At 36.9% G+C, this 27,920-nt stretch overlaps 1 protein-coding gene across 4 annotated transcripts in view; it reads left to right on the top strand.

The window, feature by feature from the left end:
* The window catches only part of LOC150080843 (uncharacterized), a 133,918-nt gene that overhangs the window by 6,460 nt on the left and 99,538 nt on the right, over positions 1-27,920 (top strand). For all 4 annotated transcript variants that reach the window (XM_090381964.1, XM_090381960.1, XM_090381962.1 and 1 more), the window contains exons 2-3: positions 5,098-5,174; positions 13,091-13,158. In XM_090381964.1, the coding sequence (XP_090238090.1) occupies positions 5,098-5,174; positions 13,091-13,158 (145 nt within the window). The remainder of the gene's footprint in view (positions 1-5,097; positions 5,175-13,090; positions 13,159-27,920) is intronic.

Raw genomic sequence — 27,920 nt, 5'->3', positions numbered from 1 at the left:
AAGAGGAAGAATCCCATCAGCACTGAGCATGCTCAAACCATTCAAAGCTTTATACACCTCAATCAGATTACCTCACAGGTGCCTAGTCTCCAGACACTGTAATTTGCAAAACTTAAGCCTTTCTTCGTAAGAGAAATCCTTTGTTCCATTCACTAATCTTGTTGCCCTTCTCTATACTTGTTCCAACAGCTCTACATCCTTTTTAAAATGAAGCCTCCAGACCTGTATACAGTACTCAAGGTGTGGCCTGACCCAGAGGCGGATTTAACGGCGGGTGCACCGGGCGCACGCCCTGGGCCCCGACTTCTGAAGGGCCCACGCAAAACCCCAACAAATTAGTTGAACATATTAGTTAAACTAATTTGTTGTGGTTTTGAGTGGATAGTTGAACATATTAGTTCAACTAATATGTTCAACTATTAGTTCAAAACTTTATGATTATTATTATGCTATTATTAATTATATTATACATATATTATATTCAAATTTTATTGTAAATAAAACATTAATAGTACATAATATTTTTTACTTATTTAAAAAAATGGTTAACATGTATTTTTATTTTCCCTGTCTCTCTCTTTTTTATAAGGGGCCCAATATTTCTTCTGCGCCCGGGGCCTCAACCGACCTTAATCCGCTCCTGGCCTGACCATTACCTTATACAAGGGGATAATCAATTCCTTATCCCTGCTAGAAAAATTCCTGTATATCATTGACAAGACACCATGAGCTACTCTTGCAGACCGTCTGCACTGCTTAGAAAAACTTCATATCTGTATATCATTGACAAGACACCATGAGCTACTCTTGCAGACCGTCTGCACTGCTCAGAAAAACTTCATATCTGCCTGCACAATTACCCCCAGGTTCTTTTCTTTTCTGTGGTACCACACTGTCAGTGTGGTACCACAGAGTTGATACGTTACTCTGGGATTACTGCTTCCCATATGTAGTACTTTACATTTGTCAATGTTAAACTTCATTTTCCACCTCCCAGCCCATCTGCTCAACTTTTCTAGATCCTGTTGCAGCAGTGTACTTAACAACCCTGCCAACCTTCGTATCGTCTGCAAACTTGGACATTAAGCCTGATATACCATCATCAATATCATTTATAAAAACAGAAAACAACGATGGACCAACACTGAACCCCGAGGGACTCCACTAATAACATTAGTCCACGAAGAGCAGTGTCCATTGATTACTACTCTCTGTCTTATCCCACTCAACCATCCCTTTATCCATAGCAGCAATTTTACCCCAATGCCACACTGCTTCGATTTGTGCATCAGTCTTCCATGTGCAACAGTATCAAAGGCTTTTCTAAGATCCAAATATATGATATCAAAGTTATTCTTTGCATCCACTTCCTTTGTGATTACATCATAGTATCCAATCAAATTGCTCAGACAAGATTTCAGATACTGGCATTCCCCTTAACAAACCCATGCTGTGTCCAAGCTATAACTGAAGTCTTGTCTAGATGATCCTGGAATGCTTCTTTAACCAGTGCCTCCATTAATTTTCCTGGAAAAGAAGTTAAACTAACAGGTCTGTAATTACCTGTCTTCTGCTATGATCCTCCTTTGTGGATTGAGGTCACATTTGCACATCTCCTGTCCATGGGTACCTCACCTGAGTCCAGGGAAGCTCTCATAATTATGGCTAAGGGTTTACTTACTTCCTTTGCTGCCTCCTTTAATATAACTGGATAGATTCCATCCACCCCAGGTGCCTTTCTTGTGTTTATCTTCAACAATTTCTCCTCCACTTTACTCTCAGTTATTACAAGATTTTCTAGCTTACTGCCAGAGTTGAATACACCTCTGGCATTCCCCTCACTGAATTACTTCTCATGGGTGAATGCCAATACAAAATATTCATTCAGTTTGTTAGCTACCTGAGCAGGATCATCAACAGTTGAACCATCGATATCAAGTGGACCAATCTGATTCATCCCCTTCCTTCTAGAGTTTACATAAATAAAGAACTCTTTGCTGTTTTTCTTTGCATCCTTTGTCAAAGATTTCTCATAATCTGCCTTCGCCTGCCTAACCTCCTTTGTAACATGGTTACAGACCAGCTTATATCTATCATTGGAGGCAAATTGCTGCTATGGATAAAGGGGTGGTTGAGGGGGAGAAGACAGAGACTGGTAATCAATGGACACTGCTCATCGTGGACTAATGTTATTAGTGGACTCCCTCAGGGCTCAGTGTTGGGTCCATTATTGTTTTCTGTATTTATAAATGATATTGATGATGGTATATCAAGCTTAATGTCCAAGTTTGCAGACGATACAAAGGTTGGCAGGGTTGTCAACGACACTACTGACACTATGCTACTGCAACAGGACCTGGAAAGGTTGAGCAGATGGGCTGAGAGGTGGCAAATGAAGTTTAACATTGACAAATGTAAAGTACTACACATGGGAAACAGCAACCCCAGAGCAATGTATCAACTCTGTGGTACTACACTGCCAATGGTAGAGAATGAAAGGGACTTGGGGGTGGTTGTGCAGGCAGATATGAAGTTCTCTGAGCAGTGCAGACGGGCGGCAAGAGTAGCTCATGGAGTATTGTCAATGATATACAAGAATTTTTCTAGCAGTGATAAGGAAGTGATTATTCCCTTGTATAAGGCAATGGTCAGGCCACACCTAGAGTACTGTATACAGGTCTGGAGGCCTCATTTCAAGAAGGATGTAGAGCTGCTGGAACGAGTACAGAGAAGGGCAACAAGATTAGTGAATGGAACAAAGGGGTGCTCTTACGAAGAAAGGCTTAAGTTTTGCAAATTAGTGTCTGGAGACTAGGCACCAGCGAGGTGATCTGATAGAGGTGTATAAAGCCTTGAATGGTTTGAGCATGCTCAATGCTGATGGGATTCTTCCTCTAGCTCAGAATAATCACCTGAGAGGTCATAAATTCAAATTGAGGAAAGACAGATGTAGGATAGACGTGTGGAAATTTGCCTTTAGCCAGCGGGTGGTTGGTTGGTGGAACAGACTTCCATCCCTTGTCGTGGAGGTTGATAGCCTAAATAGGTTTAAGGCTCAGCTGGACAGGTATTTTGAACGAACAGAGGGGTGAAGTGGAAGTGGGTTTTTTTTTTTTTGGCTGATGCTGCATAAGCTTGCTTTCTTGCATCAAATGCCTCTACTAATGCTAATCATAGAGACTTCTGTGTCACATGTTAATTTATATGTATCCCATGCATTTTTCTTCTCTGTCACATGTCTAGTTAGTTCTCTGATATCCATTTAGGTCTAAATCTTGAACAATATTTCTTTGTTGGTATGAAAAGCCTAGTAGCTTCCAAGATTAATTCTTTGAATGCTGCCTATTTTGAATTTGCTGTTGATAACATCATCAGTTGGTCTACCGTATAGAATTTAAATACTATCTTAGACCACCGTAGTCACCTTTCAGAAAGCAAAAACCCTTCCCTTTACCCTTGATGGTGGTTACCTCTTTGAGTAAATTCCACTTCAGCACACTGTGATTACTGCCACCTAGTGGTTCCTTTATCTGCAGATTCTTGATGCATGAAGAATCACTACTGATAATCAGATCAAGAGTATTACTCCCTCTAGTTGCCTCCCGACATGCTGCTGTAGAAAACAATCATCCAAAAATGCACAAAAGCCTTGCTAGTGTGTGAGTGACCAACCACAAATTCCAGTCAATATCTGGTAAATTAAAATCCCCCATTATAAGACACTCTAATTTATTGGTCCACTCTATTTCTCTGCAGAATTGCTCATTAGATTCATTAGGCCTATAACACACGCCTACTCCAATTTTTCCTTTCCCAGTGCTCATGTCACACCAAACAGACTCAACATTGCATTATCATCAACTTCAATTGGATGCACTTCCTTAAATTTTATGTGTTTCTTAACTAACAGCATAACTCCTCCTCCCTTCCTGTCCTGTCTATCCTTTCTGCACACAATTTGTACTCCCCCAAACAACTAGAAATAGTGCCTGTTTCGATTCAAATGATGAGTGACCTTGAAAATTCTAATAAACACCGTAAAACATTCTTTGTAATTATTATTGTCTCTCTTTTTTATTTTTGTTTCATATTTTGTAATTGAGTTTTGCAAATCATAATTAATAAAACACCAGTTTTAAATTAAACTGAAAATTTAATTTTTAAAGAGCTGAAAATTAATTTTTTCTAATTTAAAAACAAAAACATATCTTACAGATGCCATGTGTATTTGTTCCATTTAGGGTGTGAGTTGCAGATGATAAATAATAGTGTGCTTTTCTGAATTTTATTTTTCTATCATTTTGTCTTGAGGATGCCCTGTTCCTTTTCCTGTAGTGATGTATAACTTTCATTTCACATTCAATCAGAAGTTTTCCCTTCTGCATACCACTTGGTTCATTTAGACCTTCATATATATTATTCAAGGTTTAGCTCAGGGTTGCTTGAGGTGATCTGCTGAGAGACCAGTATATATGAAAACAGACTGTTATGGCAGTGCCTCAGAGATTTTAAATGAATAGTGAAGTTGTTCCTTTTGGTGACACTGTTCAAATTAAAAATGAAATTGGTAATTTTAGGTTGTTTCTAAAGAAATCATGTTGCTGTGAACAGTTCCCTGTCACTGAAGGGAACTGTTGACAGCAACAGGCAAGCATCCCAAGAGAAAGAAAGAGAATAACAGAGAAATAGAACTCAAAGCCATATACAGTTATTAAATTAAATTTCTTTTTTTTTATTAAAAATTATTTAAATATTGATTGAAAATTTTTGAAACATTTTAATTGTTGTTGTTTCTGTGCAGCTAAAAACATAAGAAAAACAATGTAAATATACCTATTTACTGCTTATGAGAAAGTATGCCTATTTAGGTTTATTTTGCCTTAATTGTATAATTTTATCTTTCTTTCTTTCTTTAATTTGATAAATTTTAATGAATAATTTTTTTTTATTTTATTGTTCTATGTAAACAGAGTTTTCAGTAATTTTAGTTAGCTCTGGTCCCATATACCATCAGATTATTGATACTTTGCTGTATCACAAATTTTTAAAAATATATTTTTAATTTTTTTTTAACATTTCTCCCAAATTCGTTCATAGTAATGATGGGAACCCAAGTACGTATTCTAGATGGAGGCCTTGCAACTGAATTGGTGAAACAAGGATTCTCATTAGATGCAAGTCTACTTTTTTCTTTATTTATTAACCTCTTTTTATTTTTTCTTTATAATTTGGTGATAGCAATATAACAGTCAGAAGCGGCTACTTTTTTTACACTATAATGTTGTGGAATAATGTTGTATAATGTATTATTGATTAATAATACTGAAAGTAATAAGAAGGTACATGTAATAATAATACCAGAATGGTATTATTATTACATGCGCCTGTTCTTACCTTTAGTTACCCTAATACAGTCCATGTATTTCCTTGTTCCATGATGACTCACAGCAGATCCTGAAATCCCTGGTACATTGCTTTCCAGGCTGCTACATGTTCCAATAGAAGTAGTACAAGAATCACTTTTACTTCTGCCTGTGACCGTTGTTAATCTATTAGTGTATCCACCCAGGATAGTAGTTTTCTGACCCACCAAACACTGCCATGATAGCATCAGAAAAGTGATTGTAAAAGAATTCATGAACAGCTTTATTTGGCATAACTTTCAACTGGATCTGAAATACTCAAGATAATATCTGAATCTAGCAAATAATTCATATTTCAAATTGTGTTTAAATTTGTACTGACAGTGCAGCAGATGTGATGAGTATTCATGTAGGATTGGTTGCAATTTTTAAAGAAGTAGTGCCACAAATTCAAAGTACACATTGCATTTTTCACCAAGAACTATTAGCATGTAAACAGTGAAGCTCAGGGTTAAATTATGTGTTACTAATATCCATCAAAATAGGAAATAAAAATCCAGTACTCTTAATTTCCAATCATTTGAAATAGTACGTCATGAAATGTGGGCTGCATATTCCACACTATTACTGCATGCAGAAGTTTGCTTGCTATCCAGAGGTCAAGTGTTAAGAAGATTGTGTGAATTTAGATAAGAAGTGTTTTTTTTTCTGTCAAACAAAAATTCAAATCTTGCTAAATACTACAAGAATATCTGGTTCTTGAAACCCTGCTGTCTTGTAGACAGTTTTCAGAATTTGAATGAGTGAGTTAAATTTATGTCTACAAGGACCACTAAAAAATGTTTTTTTATATTTTTGATGAATACAGTAAAATAAACAGTTTTCAAAAAAAATTGAAGTTACAAGTTAACAAACAGAGCCAAAGACAACTACTGTAACATGTTCAGCAGATTAAGAGAGATACTGAATGAAGTTAAAGATAAAAATAATTTAATTTTGCAGAAATTCAGTTGATTATTGTCAATCACTCAAATACACTTAGTGATAAATATGATAACTATTTTCCTTCAAGAAAGGTTCCAAAAGTTTTTTGTGGTATTAAATTCATTAATGATAATTTGAGAAATAACTCATCCCAAAAACAAGAGCAGTTACTAGCTGATCTTTCCTCATGAGGACTACATATTAAAAATTTTAAAGAGGGATTGTTGTCTTGAAAATTTTTGGACTAAAGCTTACACTGAATTCCCAAAACTAGATGAAAAAGCACAAAGTCTTCCTTCCATTTTCATTGTATACCTGTGAGAGTGGTTTTTTGTAGTTACTGCAACAAAAGCATGATGTAAAATTGTTTGGACATCACTTCAACATTAAGACTATCTCCATCCAAACTTAGTTCAAGAAGAGACGAACTCTGTTCAAGTATGTAGTTTCAAATATTCCATTATGTAGGCATATTATAAATGGATACACTATGTAAATATTTAAAAAAAAATCAGTACTAATAATTTTATATTATATATTAACATTATTCTAATATTATTTATTCATGTTTTGCCTTAGTAAGATTCCTAACTTTTTTTTTGATGTTTTATATATTTTTAATAATAATGTTTTGCTTAGACACTAAGTTTTAGGAATAATTACTATTTTAGATTTTCCTTTCATTTTTTTATGACATAGTGTAAAAAAATGGAGGTCCTAAAGTCTCGAAACTTTATTAGACAGTTGGACAGACAACTTGAGTAGTCGAGACCCGCTAATTTATTAAAATTTTTAATATGTAGTCCTCATGAGGAATGCTATTAACTGCTGTTCTTCTAGGGATGAGTTATTTCTCGAATTATCATTCATTTTTTTATTTGATGGACTATCTTTATGTTAGTTCATCAAATAGAAGTCTAATTTTATACCATATTTATAGTATTTTATGTTCTTATACTTATAGGACATGCTATGATGTTTGATTTGTTTTATATAATAATTTAATTACAATACTTCTGAGCCATTCAAATTTTGCCAGGCCAATGTAAAAAAGTTTTTACAAAAAAAAAAATTTTTTCCTAAATATTACATAACTTTTTTTTTTATGAAAGTTCTGCTCACTTGAGATTCTATGCTGAGGAACAAATTTTTATATAATTTATTTACTTACAATATTATCTTTGTAAGTATGAGTAAGATATCTTATTTAGTTGATTTCATGCTAATGTATTATTTATATACAGCAAAATGTAATACCCACAGTTATATGAGTCATTGAGCTAAAAACTGGAATTGGAATTTTTCTACAGGAGAAAAAGCATGCAATGGCCAACTGCTTTGAAGATGCTGCTTGGCTGGCAAAGTTTGCTTATTTGCTCTGCATCTTAAGAACAACAGAAGAAGGTCCATGAATGAATTGAATACAGACATGCAGGGCCAAAATCAAACCATCACAAACATTATTGAAAAAATCACTTTATTGAAGAAAAAACCTTTGACAAGAAAAATGGCTAAAGGCAAAACAGCTGCTTTCTCAGCACAGAGTGCTGTGCTAGAAGATTCATCACAAATAGCAGTCAATGATATTCAAGCTATTTTTGAAGATCATATGCCAGAAAATGTTGACATCAAACCACATAGCTGGGTCAGGAATATATTCAATGTGAATGTTAATGAAATTGGAGAAGCTACTTTAGGATTTCAAGAAAAATTTATAGATCTCCAGGGAAATCAATGCAGAAGCAACGTTTTAAAAGCCTGCTTCCACATTTGTCATTTTGGACACAGCTCGCAGGTAAGCCCATTCTGTCACCGGAAGCTTAAAAAGCTCTTCTCCTGTTCATGTGCATTCATTCATGTGCTTTCTTCTGTTTCCCGCCATATGCCCCTGTGAACAAGAATTTTCATTTCGCATTGCAGTCAAAACTAAACTGAGGAATCCTATACATCCTCAACATTACTTGTGTTTTGCTTTATTCATGAACATAAAACCAAGACTCAAAGAGCTCATAAAATGAAGCAGCATCATGGTAGCTATTGAAAAAAACATAATTTTCATTTATTTAATTCCAAAGAAACTTAACTGAAATTTATTCTGTATTTTTTGTATACTATCCACATCACATTTTAATATTGTTAACATTTTAACTTTAAACTGAACACATGAAACTTCTGCACTAAAGCCATCTGCTGGCACATCGGATTTTTATTTAATTAACATGTACTAACTCCATGGGTTTCTGGAATTGGAAAACACTATATTTTGGGTCATGACCAAAAAGGTTTGGGAAAAAAGCACTGATCTAAACCTTGGTTTTCCAATAAACATGCTAAGAATGTTGCATATTGCATATAAATCACTAGTTTCATTTTTTGCTTACATCAAAGTTTGCAACAATTGTAAAGTAGTTATTAATTGGTCCAAACTAAATTTTGAACAGGCTAAGAGTAGAAAACTTGATTCTTGTCCTCATATATAGTCGACCATTGTGGTCTCTTGTCAAAACTTTGGCTGCAAGTTTTCCCCATCTGTGTTACTACCATTTGTTGAAACCTAATGGTTCTGCTACCTTTTCAGCTAAAGCCAGCTTAATAGTATCTTACTTATTTTCTAACTCATGTATTGACAATCTTGGTAAACCACCTCCTATAATTTCCAGTACACTCCACTCAATGCCTCCTGTGGTCTTCCATCAAAAGAATGTCGTAAGAATTCTGAAAAATCTTGTTGCCAAGAAAGCTTCAGGTGCTGATGGCATTTTTCAAATTGTTCTCAAAATCTGTGCTCTGAGCTCACTCCTGTTCTTTGTTACATTTTTACGCTTTCTTATTTCACTAATGTTTTCCCCTTCTGCTTGGAAATTTGCTCATATCTAGCCAGTTCTTAAAAAGGATGACAAATTATTGTCTCTCCTCAAATTATTGTCTTTGCCTCGACTCTTTTCAATCTAATGGAGAAATACATTAACCTCCAACTCCTAAGTATCTTGAAACCCTATCTGATCAATGATCACCAGTATAAATTATGGTGATATCGACCCACTGGTGATATATTATCTTATGTTACCCATTTATAGGCAAATTCGGTGGAGCAATTTGGTCATGTTTGGCATAAAGGTCTTCTAAATGACCTCCCATCTTTTGGATTATCAGCTGTTTTTTGCAATTAGGTATTCAGTTTTTCTCTCTGACCACTCTCTGTGGTGATGGTGGATGACTCTGTCTTTTAACTTCTCCACTGATGCTAGTGTTTCCAAGGTTCAGTTCTTTCTCCCACTCTTTTTCCCTCATATATTAATGACTGCCTTCAACTAATTAGGAATCCTATTCATAGTTTTGCTGATGATACCACATTGAATTCCACCTTCCAGTTTGAGAAACCTTGCTCTTCACAAACAGCTTCAACTACTCAAATATCCATCACCAATTCCTTAAATGCTGATCTCCAGGTAATTCAATGGGGAAAAGATAGTGTAGTTAATTTCAATTCTTCTAAAACTTATTCCTGTCTTATATCTCACAAAAAAGTCTTGCTTCTATGCACATCTTCTTCAGTGACACTAATTTCTAGGCAAGATCACATATCTCTATTAGAAGTTACCCTGACTTCGAATCTCTCTTGGCATAAGCACATCATCATATTCCTTCTTTTGCGTCTAAAAAATTGGGTTTTCCCTTTCTCTCTTGTTTTTACATTACTTTACTTTACTTTTCTTCTAAACCACTGCTCACTCAGTATAAATCTGAAATCCTCCCTCCCATAGAATATTGTTCCCACATATGGGGTGATACCTTAAAACCTCTCTTAGACCTCTACATTCCATTCAGAAAAGAGAAATCAGGTTAATTAATGGCCAATCTCTTACAAAGTCTCTACACTCAGAGACATTCTTCCTTGGGCACTGTTCTTTTGAATTTGCATTTATGATTCCCCACTCTTTCAAACCAGTCCGAACACATGATACAATCAGTCAGCATCCATTTATTATCCAGCTCCAAACCCATAGAACCATTGTTTGTTCTTCATAATTTTTTCTTTGACTTCTGTTTTCTGGAACAACCTTCCTTCATGTGTATTTCTTGAAAATTATAATCTACAGAAACGCAATTCTAATGTCAACAAGTATCTTCGGTGTTCTCATCCTTCAACCCATGCATGGTACTCAATACTATAGGTTCTAACACCTTTCATGTTTAGGATTTTTATTAAAAAAAAAAAAAGAAAAAAAAAGGAAAGAAAATTTTTCAGTTATTTCCAAATGAGCATCATCAGCTTTCATAATTTGTTATTGCTTTTTCGGCTTTAGATTTTTTAATATAATGCTGGTCTTCTTTCTGTCTAACTTAACTTTTCTAGGTTATAAATATCTTTTGCAATATACATTACTTTGTGTGGTAAGAATATTTATATAGGTGGTGAAAAGTGAGAAACTGTTTCAACTGCTGTGTGTGTGTATTAACAAACTTAAATGTGCATGTCATTTATGTAGGCAACAGTTTCATTGACTCAAGAACGGAGCATATTGTATCTTTTAGTTTCCATAACAAAAAAAAAATTGCCTGTGTACTCTCATATAAAGTATATATTCCATTCAAGAACCTAACTAATTGCACATCTAAAATTACCATTGCACCTAGACTGATCTATGCTGGTGTTTGAATGAACACTGCTGAGCAGTGGTCGGAAAATGGCAGGATCTATTATCGATCATTAAGTAAAGAAAAGCAAAAATAACAATAAATATTTTATGGTATATAGCAAAGATGCAGGCTGACATATAAAATGCTGTTCAAGGTATATTAATTTGTTGGCGAAAAATTTGTGTCAAAGGTGTAGAGCGAAGAGTTCAATGAACAATTTGATAATGGCAGTGAGTTCACTCTTTTTGAAATTATTATGAGTATTGTATTTAGTAATAAAATTGGCGAGGTTTAAGATAAGCAGTTTTGCATATTATCATATTTATAAGACAAAATAAATATTTTATTTTTGTTATTCCATACATCTGACATTAAAACAGAATTAATAAAGTTAATGCAAATTAATCTATATTGTAAAAGGCATAGTTTATACAGGGTGTCTCAGAAATATTGGTACAAATGTTTAGGGGAGGTAGGTAACATCTAAAGGAATGTGAATCGCATAGGAACCCTTAACCGGAAACGTCACCGTAAGTCGGTAGACAGAGCGGTAGTCGCCGAACGAAGAGCATGCATCGATATACAAACTGTGCGCTGGCAGACATGCACCTAGTGTATGGATTAGCAGAGGGCAATGCACGAGCCACTCAATGAATTTATGGAGAATGCTTCCCAGACAGACATGTACCGGGCCACTGTTTGTATGCGCATGTGCATCAAAATTTGTGCAATTATGGGTCATTTAGATGTTAACAGGAGTAGTGCGGGCAGATCACATTCGACGCGAACTCCCGCCATGGAAGAAAGTGTGTTGAATGCCATCCAGAATAATCCTACTTCCATCACACGTGCCGTTGCCTCTGCCTTAGGAGTGTCTCGTTGCAGTATACAGTGTGTCTGGCACGACAATTCCTTACACCCCTTTCATCTCCAAAGGGTTCAGTTACTGCCCCCCCAAGATCATCCTGCACGTGTGGCCTTTGCACAGTGGTTTCTCCAAGAAAGTGCTCAAGACTTGAATTTTCCATGAAATAAGTGAAATAAGCCTCACGGATGAGGCTTATTTCACTCGGGAAGGCTTATTCAATCAGCACAATGGTCATGTGTGGGCTCACGACAACCCACATGGTGTGCACCCCTATGCCGCACAACATCACTTTGCAATAAATGTGTGGGCAGGTATGGTCGGCGACTGCTTAGTCGGCCCATACCTGTTACCATCCCGCATGAACTCTGCTAAATATCGGATCTTTCTAACAAGTTCTACCAGGGTTACTTGACGATGTTCCAGCAAATGTGAGACGTAACATTTGGTTTCAACATGACAGGGGGCCTGCCCATTATGGAAGGTGTGTTCGTGACCATTTGAACAGGTATTTTGGGCGTCGATGGATTGGCCTTGTTACACCCATTGCCCGGCCCCCACGATCACCTGATTTATTGAGCCTTGATTTATTTCTGTGGAGGACCCTCAAATCTATCGTGTATGAATCGCCTGTGGAGATGGAAATGGATCTCGTGGCGAGACTTGTCTGCACTGCTGCTACTGTCAAAGAAACTCCAGGTGTGTTCGACCGTGTCTGCCAATCCATGCTGCATCGGTGTCATGCATGCATCGCGTCTCATGGTAGAACCTTCGAGCATCTGTTGTAACATCATGAAATGCATCCATCTCGTACTCCATTGTTAATATTATGTCAAATAAATGTTTGCCACTAATTACTGTCTTGTGTCATTTCTGCTTCTTGTGCCTCTGCTACTACTTGCCCATGACGTTTCCAGTTATGGGTTCCTATGCGATTCACATTCCTTAGATGTTACCTACCTCCCAGAAACGTTTGTACCAATATTTTTGAGACACCCTGTATATGTTATCAATAGCTCTGTTTTACTTTAGTTATAAACAAAATTGATATCAGATTTGTTTTCACCTTTTCTCTCTCTCTCTCTCTCTCTCTCTCTCTCTCTCTCCCCCCATTAAAACTTTATTTCTTTTCACAAAAGACTGATTAACATTAATTTAAAAAGTTATAAAAACCTGTAATATAAAATTGATAGTCTTGTGTATTCGAGTAATAACTTTTGATTTTAATTACCTACAGACTGACCCACTGTGGAGCGCTCGCCTTCTTTCTACTGCTCCTGAAGTCATCAAAAAAGTACATATGAGGTGTGTAGCTTCATTGTCAGACTGTCACATATATAACATAAGCATTAGCAGAGGCATATCATCATTCATTCATTCATTCATTTATTTATTCTACTCTTCCGTTTGGCATGGGTTGAATCCCTATTTAGATATCGTCCTCCATTGTTGTCGATCTCTTGAACTTGCATCATTTGTCGATAACTCTGAAAGCCTGTGTTTTCCTTTAAGCATTAGAACAATTCTCTTTTGGGTCTTCCTGGTGGTCTCTTATCTCCAATTCTTCTTGTCAGTACTACATTAGGCAGCCTGTGTTGTTTCATCCGGTTCACATGTCCAAACCACTGAAGTTGTTTTTTGTAGATCTGCTCTATTATTCTGCATTCAAAATTTAGATCTCTCCTTACTTGTTCATTAGTTTTATGTTCTCTCCAATTTGTTTTATTGATTTTCCTTAGACATCTGATTTCAAATGACATTATTTTTTGCCTTTCTTTCTTATTTATTTTTATTCTCCAATTCTCTGATCCATAAGTTGCTGTGGATATGATGACAGTTTCATATAATTTAATTTTTAGACTATTTGAGATTTTATTACTCTTCCATATGTTTTTGAGTTTGTTCATGTTTGTCCATCCGATGTTTTCAGTCTGTGATTAATTTGGTCAATATTACTTAGGTTTCTGGTTATTAGAGAATACAAATTTTTGTACTTGTTCTGTTTGTTGATTTTGGATGTTTATGTTTATGTCTTCTGTGTTTTTTCCGATTTGCATTACTTTGGTTTTATTTATATTAATATTAATTCCATAATTGTTGCTTGCTTTATCAATGTTTGTTAATATTTCTTTTAGTTGTTCCTTGGTTTCTGTTAAAATCACAATGTCATCTGCATATTTTATGTGGTTTATATTTTTTCCAATTATTATTGTGGTTTATATTTTTTCCATTTATTATTGTGGTTTATATTTTTCCATTTATTATTGTGGTTTATATTTTTTCCATTTATTATTGTACCTCTTTTTTATTCAATTGATTTCATTAGTTCTTCTAGTAGATATTAAATAGATATGGAGATAAAGGGCATCCCTGCATGAATCCTTTCTCTATTTAAAATTTCTCTGTTTTAAGGTTGTTGAATTTTACTATTGCTCTTGTATTTTTGTAGAAATTGTTTACAAACATGATTATTTCATGATCAAGTAGGATTTTTTGCAGTTGCTTCATTAAATTTTCTCTATTTACAGAGTCAAATGCCTGCTTGAAATCAATAAAGCATAGAGGTGAAGGGTAATGGGTCTATAATTCTGACAATTTTCTTTATCTCCTTTTTTGTGTATAGGTACTATTATTCTGCTTTTCCAGTCTTCTCGTATATCACCTGTAAATAAAATTAGATTAAACAATTGCGCGAAGTGTTTTGACCCTGCATTGCCTCTGAATTTCCATAGTTCTGCTTGAATACCATCATTTCCGGGCTCTTAGCAGAGGCGTATGATACAAGAAATCGAGCTTATACAGCATCAGGGGGGAAAAAAAAAAATCTTCCCATTTTGTTTGTTTTGTTTTTGCTTGTTTGTCTGCCTTTAATTTATTTAAGCTGTCAACTTCCACAATGACAGATGGAAGTTTGTTCCAACAATCAAGCACCCTCTGGCTAAAGGCAAATATTCCTCAATTTGAATTTATCCCCTCAGGCGATTAATCTGGGCAAGAGGAAGAATCCCATTCAAGGCCTTATATACCTCAATCAGATCACCTCACAGGTGCCTAGTTTCCAGACACTGCAATTTGCAGAACTTAAGCCTTTCTTCGTAAGACAGATTGCTGAATCTTCCATTTACCAATCTCATTGCCCTTCTCTATACTCATTCCAGCAGCTCTACATCCTTCCCAAAAGGAGGCTTCCAGATCTGTATATAGTATTCAAGGTGTGGCCTGACCACACTTTGAGTACTATTGTACTTGAGTACATTGTACTCAAGTACAATAGTACTCAAATTGTACTGCTAGAAAAATTCCTGTATATCATTTACAAGACTCCATGAGCTACTCTTGCAGACTGTCTGCACTGCACAGAAAACTTCATATCTGACTGCACAATTACCCCCAGGTTTTTTTCATTCTCCACCGCCCTAAGTGTAGTACCATTCAGTTGATACGTTACTCTGGGGTTACTGCTACCCATATGGAGTACATTACATTTGTCAGTGTTAAACTTCATTTGTCACCTCTCAGCCCATCTACTCCACATTTCTAGATCCTGTTTCAGTAGTGTACAGTCATCGGTGTCATTAATAACCCTGCCTACCTTCGTATCATCTGCAGACTTGGACATTAAGCCCGATATACCTTCAGTGATATTTATATACAGGGTGTTTCAAAAGCGATGGTCAATAATTTAAAGGTAAACTGTACAGACTACAATATGCAAAAAAAGCCTAGTAAACATGGGTCCTTAAGTGAATCGTTTTTGAGATATTGCATATTTCTAGTTGGGATCCACTACTGACAAGGTGAACTGTACAAAGTTGGAGTCCGCCACTGACTTGTTTGTTTAGGTTAGGTTATGCTCATTCTCTCCCTTTCTCCTCTCTGAATTCTCTGAGATGTAGCAGGCATACTAGTACTTGTCAGAGGATAGTCAACATGGAAATAGGTTACAGCAACGAAGGGTAAAATCCTGTGGTGTTGAAACCAAAAATTAAAAATATATTATCTTATGTTTAATAAAACCACCCTTAGCAAAGGATTCACAGTTTTTTGCTAAACTAGTGCTCCCATAGTCAGTAGCTGATCTGAACAGAAAATGTGCATTATTGTGAAAACTGTTCACTTACGGCCCGATGTTCACTGGGACTTTTTTTGCTTATTTTAGTTTGCACTTTTCATCTTTAAATTATTGACCATCATTTTTGAAACACCCTGTATAAGTGTCTTTTTTTATTCATTAATTTGACATAAATGTATTAACATTATCATACATATACTGTTTGCATAACTTCGATGTACATGTTCCTAGTGTTCAAATAAAATTTTAATGTTTTTGAAACACCCTGTATATAGAAAACAACGATTGGCCCAACTAATAACAACGGATTCAACTAATAACATTAATCCACAAAGAGCAGTGTCCATTGATATTGATTACCACTCTGTCTTCTTCCACTCAACCGTTCCTTTATCCATACCAGCAACTTCCCTTAATGCCATCTGCTCCAATTTGTATAGCAGTCTTACATGTACAACAGTATCAAAAGCTTTCAGAAATCCAAGTCATCATCATCATCATCAGCCATTTTCAATCCACTGCAGGATGAAGGCCTCTCCAGCAACTTTCCAGTTTCTTCTGTTTTGAGCACTGGCCATCCATTTACTACCCAAAAACTCATGAATTTCATCTATCCATCTCCACCTTTGTCTTCCAGGTTTTCTTCTAGCTCCTCTTGGGTACCATTCTGTTATTTTCTTAGTACATCTGTCATCATGTCTTCGAGCTATGTGTCCTGCCCAAGACCATTTTAGTTCTTTAGTTTTGATAAGAATGTCCTTTACTTGAGTTTGCTGCCTAATCCATCCTCTTCTTATCTAACAGTCTGATTCCCAATATAATTAGTTTGTTTCATTCTTCGCTGTGTAGTTCTCAGCTTCTCCCATTCTTTTGGTGAGTGCCCAAGTTTCACTTCCATAAGTCATGGTGGGGAGTATACATTGATTCATTATTTTACATTTCAGACAAACTGGGATATTGCTCTTCAGTATGTGACTATATTTCCTGAATGCTATCCATCCAAAATTTATTCTTCTCTTGACTTCCAGCCATTTATCATTATTACAGCTAATAACCTGTCCCAAATAAGTATATGACTCCACCTTTTCAATTACTGCTCCTTCGATCATTATTTCCCTTTCCGTGGCATACTTGTTCATCATTACTTTTGTTTTAGTCATATTCATCTTTAGTCCAAAATCCTTACCAACTGTGCATAACTGATTAAGATTTTCCTCTAATTCTTTGGGATCGTGGCTTATAACCACAATGTCATCTGCAAATCGTAAATGGTTTAGGTACTCTCTGTTCACATTGACTCCTTTCTGCAACCAGTCTAATCTTCTAAAAGCTTCCTCAATGGCAGCAGTAAACAGCTTCGGAGATATTGTGTCTCCTTGTCGAACTCCTTTCTTGATTTTAAATTTGCTACTGTCTTTGTCTAGTCTAATAAAGGAGGTAGCATTCTCATATATTTTCTTCAAAATCATAATATATGGGGTATCTGTGCCTTGTCTTTCCAGTGCCCGAAACATTGCCTTATGCTGTATGGAGTCAAATGCCTTTTCATAATCCACAAATGCCAGGCATAATGGTGTTTTATATTCATTTGCTTTCTCCATTAGCTGTGATATTACGTGAATGTGATCCATAGATGAGAATCCTGTCCTAAAGCCAGCTTGCTCTTTCGGTTGATTCTCATCAAGTATTCTTTCTAATCTGTTAGTAATGACCCTTGTGAACAACTTGTAGATGTGGGATAACAAGCTAATTGGTCTATAATTTCCAATTTCTGATTTATCTCCTTTCTTATGCAGCAAAACTATGATTGCATTATTCCACTGCTTAGGCGTCACACCTTGTCTAATGCACTTTGTGAAGAGCCTTGCCAGTTTTTGTGTTATGTCTCTTCCTCCCAATTTTAACAACTCTACAGTAACTTCATCTTCCCCCGGGGCTTTCCGATTCTTCATTTTCTTCAATGCATGTTTTACCTCATCAGGAAGAATATCGGGTATGTCGTATGTGTTGCTACTTTGCAATCCATCTTCCCCACTGCTGGTATCATTACCTCGCTCCTTGTATAATTCTCTATAGTGGTCTTCTGCTATTTGAATTATGCCTTCTCTGCTGTTTATGAGTACACCATCGCTATTCTTCAGTTTCAGTATCATTTGTCTTTCTGTATTACTGCTCATGGCTGCTGATTTAAATCCTTTGTTTTCCCTTAATACTTGTTCTACTTTTCTTGTGTTAAATCTTCTTATGTCCTCTCTGAGTCTCTTTCTAATGGCTTTGCATAACTCAGTATACTCAATTTTCTCCCTGTCAGTGTTTTTCTTGCTCTTCATTTGTCGTCTTCGGTTCATCATGACAAGTGTTTCTTGACTAATTTTTTCTTCTTTGGATTTCTTTTTTCCTATAGGTTTCTTGGGCTTTATCACTTTCAGAAAGTTGTAATATTCCTCGTTGATATCTTGGTCTTGAGCAGTCTGCAGAAGCTCAAACTTGTTCTTAAGTTCCAGTACATACTGCTTTTTCTCCTCCTCTGTTATCTCAAAGACCTATGTATTATTTACTCGAGTCAGTTTTTTCCTTTTCTTTCCTACATCTATATCAAGTGTACATCTTACCATTCTGTGATCACTTCCAACATTTGCCTTATTCAGGACGGTAACATCATTCACAATATATCTTCTGTTAGTGAGGATGAAGTCGATTTCATTAGTTGTTAATCCATTTGGACTCTTCCATGTCCACTTTCTGTTCACCCTTTTCTTGAAAAAAGTGTTCATTACTGACAGTCCTTGAGATTCTGCAAATTCCACAAGTCTTTCACCTCTTTTATTTCTTTCACCAATTCCAAAATTTCCTATAGTTCCTCTTTCTGCGCTGTTTTGCCTTTTTCCAACGTTAGCAATGAAGTCCCCCATAATAATAGTGTAGTGGGTTTTCTGCTCATCTAGAAGACTCTCAATTTCGGTGTACATTTCTTCAACCTCTTCATCATCTTGGCTCGATGTTGGTGCATAAATTATTATAATCTTTAGCTGGTACCTCTTAGAAATCTTGAGTATTAGTCTTGACACCCTTGGTGATGTACTTTTGAATTCCAAAATGTTGTTTTTAAAATCTTTATGGACCAGAAACCCAACTCCACCTTCACTCCTTTCACTGTTTCCATTGGTGTACAGCAGATTTCCACTTGATAAACTTATAAGTGATTCATTTCTTCTTCTTGTTTCAGCAAAACCAATGATATTCCAATTCACATTTTCTAATTCCTTTTCCAGCTCTAATATCCTGTCTTCACTGATGAGTGATCGTACGTTATAACAGGCCAAGTTCAGTTTCCGTGCATGGCAGCCTGGTCGTACCCAGAGATTCTTAGCACCCTCTGCTTCCACTCTGATCCTCTCGCTGCCGTAAGAGGGAGAGTGAAAGCTGCTGGCGACTGAGGGCCATTTGTATTGTTGTGCTCTCATATGCTGGAGGGTTTGGTCTTTTCCTCTTCATGCTGATCAGGCGTCTTGAAGAGAACTTCTCCTAAATCTTCTGTAATAGAGAGATATTGGATCCATCAGTGTTTTAGGCTGAGTGTCTGATAACACAAAGGATACCTGTTCCCCTCTAAGCCCCCAGAAATCCAAATACAAATGTATATGGTATCAAAATTATTTTTTGCATCCAATTCCTTTGTGACCACATCGTAGTACCCAATCAAATTGGTCAGATAAGATTTCCCCTTTAAAAAACCATGTTGTGTCTGAACTATAACTGCAATCTTGTCTTAATGATCCTGCTTTGCTTCTTTAACCATTGACTCCATTATATTCTCTGAAAGAAGTTGAACTAACAGATCTGTAATTACTTGTTTCATCCTTTGATCCCCTTTGTGAATTGGTGTCAAATATCCAGTTCAAGGAAGCTCTCATAATTATGGCTAAGGGTTTGCTTACTTCCTTTGCTGCCTCCTTTAATATAACTGGATAGATCCTGTCAATATTGTGGCAACCCATTGTGAAGGTATTTACAATATGAGATATACTTAATGATGCCAATTTATAACTATTTAAGTTGTTGGCTATGTACAGAAATGATGCAATTGCACTAACTTGTATGCTAGTAAACTCTCTGCGTAACTGAGGCTCTAGCCCTAAACTATACAGTGATAAGATTATAATATACGTGAAACAGCAAATTAGCAATAAAATGAACAATAAACATGCAAGAGAGTTTCAAGCCATTGGGACCTCTTTTTCAAATTAGACTGAAGCAATAACAGCTTTTCTTCTACCCCAGAAGCTACACTGGATACACAACACTGTGCATTGAGCCTGGCAGATGAAAGAAAAGAAAGATGGAAAGGAAAAGGAAGAAGTGGGCTTATGTAACTTAACATTCATCAGCCAGCCATTCTTCAGACTCTAGACACAATACACGATAACTACCTGCCATCTCTTATCGTTATGTAAAATAACCTGCTCTGTAATAGGATATATGTAGGCCCCAGAATTACTGCTGTACATTGGAATATTGGATCTGGCTCATAATACACACCACCTCTCACGGTTAGAGGCTCTCCATATAGCCATTGTGGGTCCCATTATTAATCGTAATTCTTTGCGAAGTCAACAAAATGCCAACAGTTGAATTATGGAATTAAATGAAACTTCAAATAAAACAAGCAATCCTCATTAAATGGTAAAGAAACTCTAATTGACATATTGGATAATTTCTTTTGAAGATGGAAAGTTTCCTCTTTTAATATATGTTATTATTATTATTAGTAGTAGTAATAGAGGCAGATGATGCAAGAAAGCAAGCTTATACAGCATCAGCAAAAAAAACCCCAATGTCTCCCATTTGACCTGATCATCCCCTCCAACGATTTATCTAATTCTTTCTTGAATTTATTCGAACTGTGCACCCAACCCATCTCTACAACACTAGATGATGAGAGTTTGTTCCAACAATCAACCACCCTCTGACTGAGGGAAAATTTATACACATCTGACCTGCAACCATACTTCCTCAATTTGACCGTCTTGGGTGTAGTCTGGGCAAGAGGAAAGATTCTAATTAGCATTGAGCTTACTCTATCCATTCAAGGCCTTAAAAACCTTCAGTCAGTCTCCTTGCAGGTGCTTAATCTCCAGACGCTACAATTTGCAAAACTGAAGCCATTCCTGATAAAAGCACCCTTTTTCTCTCCCTAACCAATCTTGTTGTACTCCACTGCAGCCATTCCAATAAATCCAGTCCTTCCTAAAATGAGGCCTCCAGACCTGTATACAGTACTGAAGATTTGGCCTCACCATTACCTTATACAATAGGATAATCGCCTCCTTATCCTTGCTGATTCCTGTATATCATTGACAAAACCTTGTCAGCTATCCTGGAAGTTTGCTAGCAAGGATAAGGAGGCAATTATCCTATTGTATAATAAGATAATCTCCTATTAATCTCCTTATCCTTTAGTAGATGATAATAGGATAATCTCCTATAGGATAAGCTATCCTGGAAGTTTGTCTGCACTGTACAGAGAACTTCATAACTTACTGTACAATTACCTTCCCTGGGTCTTTTTCATTCTCTACTACTCTGAGCGTACTACCACACAGCTTGTACATTAATCTAGGATTACTGCTCCCATGTGAAGTACTTTGCATCTGTTAAAATTAAACTTCAACTACCACTTTTCAGCCCAGCTGTCTAATTTGTCTAGATATTGTTGCAGTAATGTACCTTGATTGCTCTAACTACCGTGCCAACCTTTGTATCATCAGGAAACTTCATCATTAAGCTTGATATGCCTTCATCAATATCTCTAATAAATGTAAAGTAAAAAAACAACAATTGGCCCAGCACTGAATGGGAAACAGCACTAATGCCACACTGCTCCAATTTTTGTAGAAGTTTTTTATGTGCAACAGTATCAATAGCTTTTCTGAAATCAAAGCATATGATGTCAAAATTATTTTGTAGTTTTTGGTGTTCAGTTCTTTTGTTACTATGTCATGGTATCCAATCAGATTTGTCAGACAAGATCACCCCGTAATAAATCCATGCTGTGACTGCATTCTGTCTAATGATCCTGTATTACTTCTTTAATCAACGACTCCATTATTTTCCCTGGAACAGAAGTCAAGTTAACAGGCTATAATTGGCGCTTCCGTATCCAGGTGGGCAGGAGCAGCAGTGCGTAGCACACGCTTCTTGATTAGACCGGGGTTCGAGCCTGTCACCACCAAATACGGAGGATACGGAAAGGTCAGGGAATGACTCCACCACATATCTCCGGAGCAATATGGCCTTACTTGCTAATGCTCCTAAAAACCAAATAACAAACAGGACTATAATTATTCATGTCTCCCTTTGTGAATTTGCGATACATTGCACATCTCCATCCATAAGGACCCTTGTCTTGATGCATAACAGCCATTGCTGCTAATGCACCATAAAATTCTACACCAAACCAAACATCCATAAAGACCTCCCTGAATACCGAGATGCCTTCATAATCATGGCTAAAGGATTGCTTACCTCTTTTAATATAACTGGATAGATCCCATCCATCCCAGGTGGCTCTTTTTACATTTATCTTCAACAATTTCTCCTCGAGTTTCCTCTTGGTTATCACAAAATCATTTATCTCTGTCATCTCCATCCCTAAAAAAATTCCTCGTGAGAAATTAGATGCAGAATACCCATTCACTTTCTCGACAACTTGAGCATTATCAACAACAGTTAATCCATTCATCTCTAGTGGATCAATGTGATTCAACCTTCCTTCTGCTGTTTACATAAATAAAGAAGTCTTTGCTGCTTTTCTTTGTATTCTTTTCCAGAGACTTCTCATAATCTGCCTTAGTTTACCTAACTTAACTTATATCTATTGTAGGCATCTGTATTACCTGATAAATATATGCATCCCATGCATTTTTCTTCTCTGCCACGGGTCGGTTCATCTGACATTCATTTAGGTCTATTCCTTGGAACTGTATCTCTTAGTTGATATAAAAAGCCTAGCAGCTAGCTTCTATGATAACATCCCTGAATGCTTCCCATTTAGAATTTGCTCTTGGTAACTTCATCAGTTGATCCCACTGCATAGAATTTAAAAACACTCTGAGCCCACTATAGTCACCTTTACGAAAGCAAAATCCTTTCACTTGCTTTTGACAGTAGTTATAACTGTAAGTAAATCCCACATCAATTCATTGTTTTCACTGGCACCTAGTGGGTATTTTTTCTTCAGATTCTTAATGCACGAAGAGCCACTGCTGATAATGAGATCAAGAGCATTGATTTCTGTTGTTACCTCTTATTAATTTCAGCACTCTGTACGACACCTCCATAGCCAGGGGGGAAGGAGCAGCGGTGCGTAGCACACGCTTCTTGATTAGACCGGGATTCGAGCCCGTCACCACCAAATACGGAGGATGCGAAAAGGTCAGGGAATGACCACCGCATATCCCAGAGCATTATGGCCTTAGTTGCTAATGCTCCTAAAAACCAAAAACACAACAACAAACAACCATAACTCTGTACAAATACCGACAACATCAGATCTTCACTAATCACGACTGAATAGGTAATGGAAGGTGCTGGCTGAAATATTAAATATAAAACCATAATACAGTTATTTTTTAAAAGAGGATGACTGTTGCCCTACAACATGCTGTTGTAGGAAACAGTCATCCAAGAAATCCACAAAAGTCTTGATACTGTGTGAGTGACCAACACACAAGGTCCAGTCAATACCTGGAAAGTTAAAGACCCTCATTATAAGTCATTCTTATTAACAAGCATGCTCTGTATGTCTGTACAGATGTTTGTTATCCTCATCACAGTCATTAATCCTATAATACACGCCTTCTCTCTGTCTCATTTTTGTTTTCCCAGTGCTTATGTCACACCAAACTGATTCAACATTCACTGGCCTCCCATGTCGACTGGATGCACCGCCTTCGATTTTATGTGCTTTTTTGATTAAGAGCATAACCCTCTTCCTGTCCTGTGTGTCCTTTCTGTACACATTGTACTTTTGAATCAAATTCTGAATTTCTTATATTTGAGTGAATGACATCTAATATATTTACTGTTCCTAGCATTAATGTACATCTACACTTGAAATTGGTTTTACTCTTGGTAACTCCAACACAGTCCATATATTTGCTTGACACCTTTCTTTCGAGGCAGTGCCTGTTCTGATAGAAGCAGTGAAAAACCGCTGTTACCTCTGCATGGGTCATTGTTATTCTATTAGTCTGTGTATCCCCCCCCATGCTAGCATTTTTTGATGCACCTAACACTGCCTCGATAGCATCAGCAAGTATTGTACAGCGCCTCCCTTCTATTTAAGTGTATCCCATTCCTGTAGAAACAGTCTCACCTGTTAACAAGTTGGACATTGTTATGCAGAAAAAGAAATGCGTGCTCTCTCTCTCTCTCTCTCTCGATTCCTAATATGTTAGACATCTAATTGCTTCAAAATTTCAGTTGGAAGGAAGAATAATATTAATTGATGTGCCCTATGAAATTTCCTGTGCAAGGAGATGTTTTGCGATGCCACTCCATAAACTGTTGTTCGTTCTCTTGAACCTAGTTATGAATCTGAATTTTAGCCATGTAACCAGTTCACTGAAAAAGCTTATTCGAATCACTCTCAGTCTTCATTCGGCGCCTCCGTAGCCAGGTGGGAAGGAGCAGCAGTGCATAGCACATGCTTCTTGATTAGACCGGGGTTCGAGCCCGTCACCACCAAATACGGAGGAAAGGTCAGGGAATGACCACCGCATATCGCAGAGCAATATGGCCTTAGTTGCTAATGCTCCTAAAAACCAAATAACAAACAATTTAGTCTTCATTCAGATTTTTGGCACCAATTTTACTAAAATTTTTTTCATGCTGTTTTTTTTTTTTTTGCATGATATGAGGATTTATAGAATATGTTTAGTGTATTTGTTGTATATTGTAACTCGATCTGATGGTCTTTCAAAATCAAGCCATAAGTAGTATTGCTCTTTTCTGTAGTTGAAACATCCATGGCTTATTGAGATCAGGGTTTATATTTGGTAACTCTGACTAATTTTTAATTCTGCAACCTACAACTTGATGGGACTGTATTGAATGATCATCAAGTAATGTCTTAGTCATAATCTCACTGTGTATAAATCTCAAACTGTTCTACTATGGAATATTGTTCCCACATCTAGAATGGCACCCTTAAAACTACTAAAGACTCAGTCTTATTTCCATTCAAAATAGGGTAGTCAGGTTAATTAATGGTCCATGTCTTACAATGTCTCTATACCCCCCCCCCCCCCGTCTCATAGACATTCTGTTTCTGCTGCATGTCTTTTCTATAGATATGTCCATGGGCACTTCCCCTAATTGGCATTCATAATTCCTTACTCTCTTTTAAACTAGTCTGAACCTATGCCTCAATCAATCATCATTCACTGTCAAACTCCAAACTCACAGAACCAACTTTTTCCTCATCCTCATTTATCTCCTCTACTTCTGTTCTCTGGAACAACTTTTCTTCAGAAGTATTTCCCAAAAATTACAATCTACAGAAATTCAAATCTAATTCAAGAAGTATCTTTTGTCTTTTCAACCTTCAACCCATACATGGTATTAAGTACTATAGGTTCATGGTTGACATTTTTTTTGATGAAAACCCATTATTTAAAAGTTCTTATAGGTATGTTTATTTGTAGACCTGTTTTATCAGAGTGTTTGTTAAACTCTCTGATAAAACTGACAATCCCTGACAATACTCTATTGTTTCCAACTCCATTGTTTCCCTGACAATAAAGTCATCAACTCTATTGTTGGGGAAACCGGGAACATGCTTTGTAAAAAGGATAGGTGAAACAGGACTAGAGTATGTCTGCCAGGGGCAAAGGTTGATGACATTGTAGAGCGGATATCATCTTTTAAGGGCACAAAAGGTGATATAGTTGTACACGTTGGCACTAATGATATTAAGAGTAGGAGACCGGCAGAATTACTTAACAAGTACAGGTCACTGTTGAAAAAAAGCTGTGAATTAGGGTTGAATTTGAAAGTGTCTGCAATTCTGCCCAGACACGATAGGAGGGAGTATATGATGAGAGCCTTGTTGATCGATTTGCCCCTGGAAAGACTGTGCAAGGCTCAAGGGGTAGAATTTTTTTCAGCCTGGACTGTACTTGTTAACAGGAGAGACTGCTTCTACAGGGATGGGATACACTTAAATAGAAAGGGTGCAAGAATATTTGCTGATGCTATCAAGGCAATGTTACGTGGGTCGAAAAACTGCTAGCTTGGGGGGGGGATACAAGGACTAATACATTAACAGTAGCCACTGGTAGAGGTGAAAGTGATTCTTGCACTGCTTCTATTGGAATGAGCAGAAGCCTGGAAAACAAGATGCATGATATTTCAGAGATTGCTGGGAGTCATTGTGATACAAGTAAACATATGGGTTGTGTTAGGGTAGCTAAGAAAAAGAACAGGTGCATGTATACTTGCGTGTACACCAATGCTAGGAGTTCGGTAAATAAATTTGATGAATTTGAGGTATTGCTCAAAGCATCAAAGGTGGATATTGTTGGGATATCAGAGACATGGTGTCACACGGATATAAGGAATGCAGAATTGGAATTTGGGGAGTACAACGTCTACAGAAAGAATAGACAGGATAGGAAGGGAAGAGGGGATAGGCTGTTAGTTAAGAAACACATAAAATCCAAGCAAGTGAAGCCAGTCGACATCGCTGGACAGTGCAGTGTCGAGTCAGTTTGGTGTGACATAAGCATTGGGAGATTGAAATTAAGAGTAGGAGTCAGAGACATGGTGCCACACAGATATAAGGAATGCAGAATTGGAATGTGGGGAGTACAACGTCTACAGAAAGGATAGGAAGGGAGGAGGGGTTATGCTATTAGTTAAGAAACACATAAAATCCAAGGAAGTGAAGCCAGTCGACATCACTAGACAGTGCAGTGTTGAATCAGTTTGGTGTGACATAAGCATTGGGAGATCGAAATGTAGCCGAGTGGTGAGGAGCGGGAGTGCAGTAGCACACGCTCCTTGAGTAGACTGGGATTCAAACGCTTGACTGCTGAATACGGTCGATCTGCCAACCCACACTGGACCAGCGTGGCAGATTATGGTCCATTTCCTTCAGCATGAATTGTTGAGGAGGCTTCCATCCTGCAGTGGTTGACAATGGCTGCACTTTACCTTTATAGGCCTAATGACTCTGATGGGTATAATAAAAAACTGTACAGGGAAATAGAGTGGGCCAGTAAATCAGAGAGTCTTATAATGGGGGATTTTAATTTCTCAGATATTGACTGGAATTTGTGGGTTGGTCACTCACACTAGCAAGGATTTTGGGGATTTATTGGATGATTGTTTTCTACATCAGCATGTTCGGGAGGCAACTAGAGGGAGTAATACTCTTGATTTGATTATCAGTAGTGATTCTTCATGCATTAAGAATCTGCAGATAGAGGAACCACTAGGTGGTAGTGATCACAGTGTGCTAAAGTGGGATTTACTCAAAGAGGTAACTACCATCAGGGGTAAAGGGAAGGGTTATTGCTTTCATAAAGGTCTGACTACGATGGTCTGAGACAGTATTTAAATTCTATACAGTTGGACCAACTTATGATGTTACCAACAGCAAATTCAAAATGGGAAGCATTCAAAGAACCTATCTTGGAAGCTACTAGGCTTTACATACCAACTAAGAAATATTGTTCAAGGTTTAGGCCTAAATGGATGTCAGATGAACTAATGAGACATATGGCAAAGAAGAAAAATGCATGGGATACATATAAATTAACACATGACACAGAAGCCTATGATAGATATAAGTTGATCTGTAACCAAGTTACAAAGGAGGTTAGGCAGGCAAAGGCAGATTACGAGAAATCTTTGGCAAGGGTACAAAGAAAAACAGCAAAGAGTTCTTTACTTATGTAAACTCTAGAAGGAAGGGGATGAATCAGATTGG

This window comes from Mastigoproctus giganteus, chromosome 9 (assembly GCF_048544385.1).
Source record: "Mastigoproctus giganteus isolate SK-2022 chromosome 9, ASM4854438v1, whole genome shotgun sequence".
NCBI classification, from domain to species: Eukaryota; Metazoa; Arthropoda; class Arachnida; order Uropygi; family Thelyphonidae; genus Mastigoproctus; species Mastigoproctus giganteus.
This window is presented reverse-complemented; position numbering and strand designations above follow the sequence as displayed.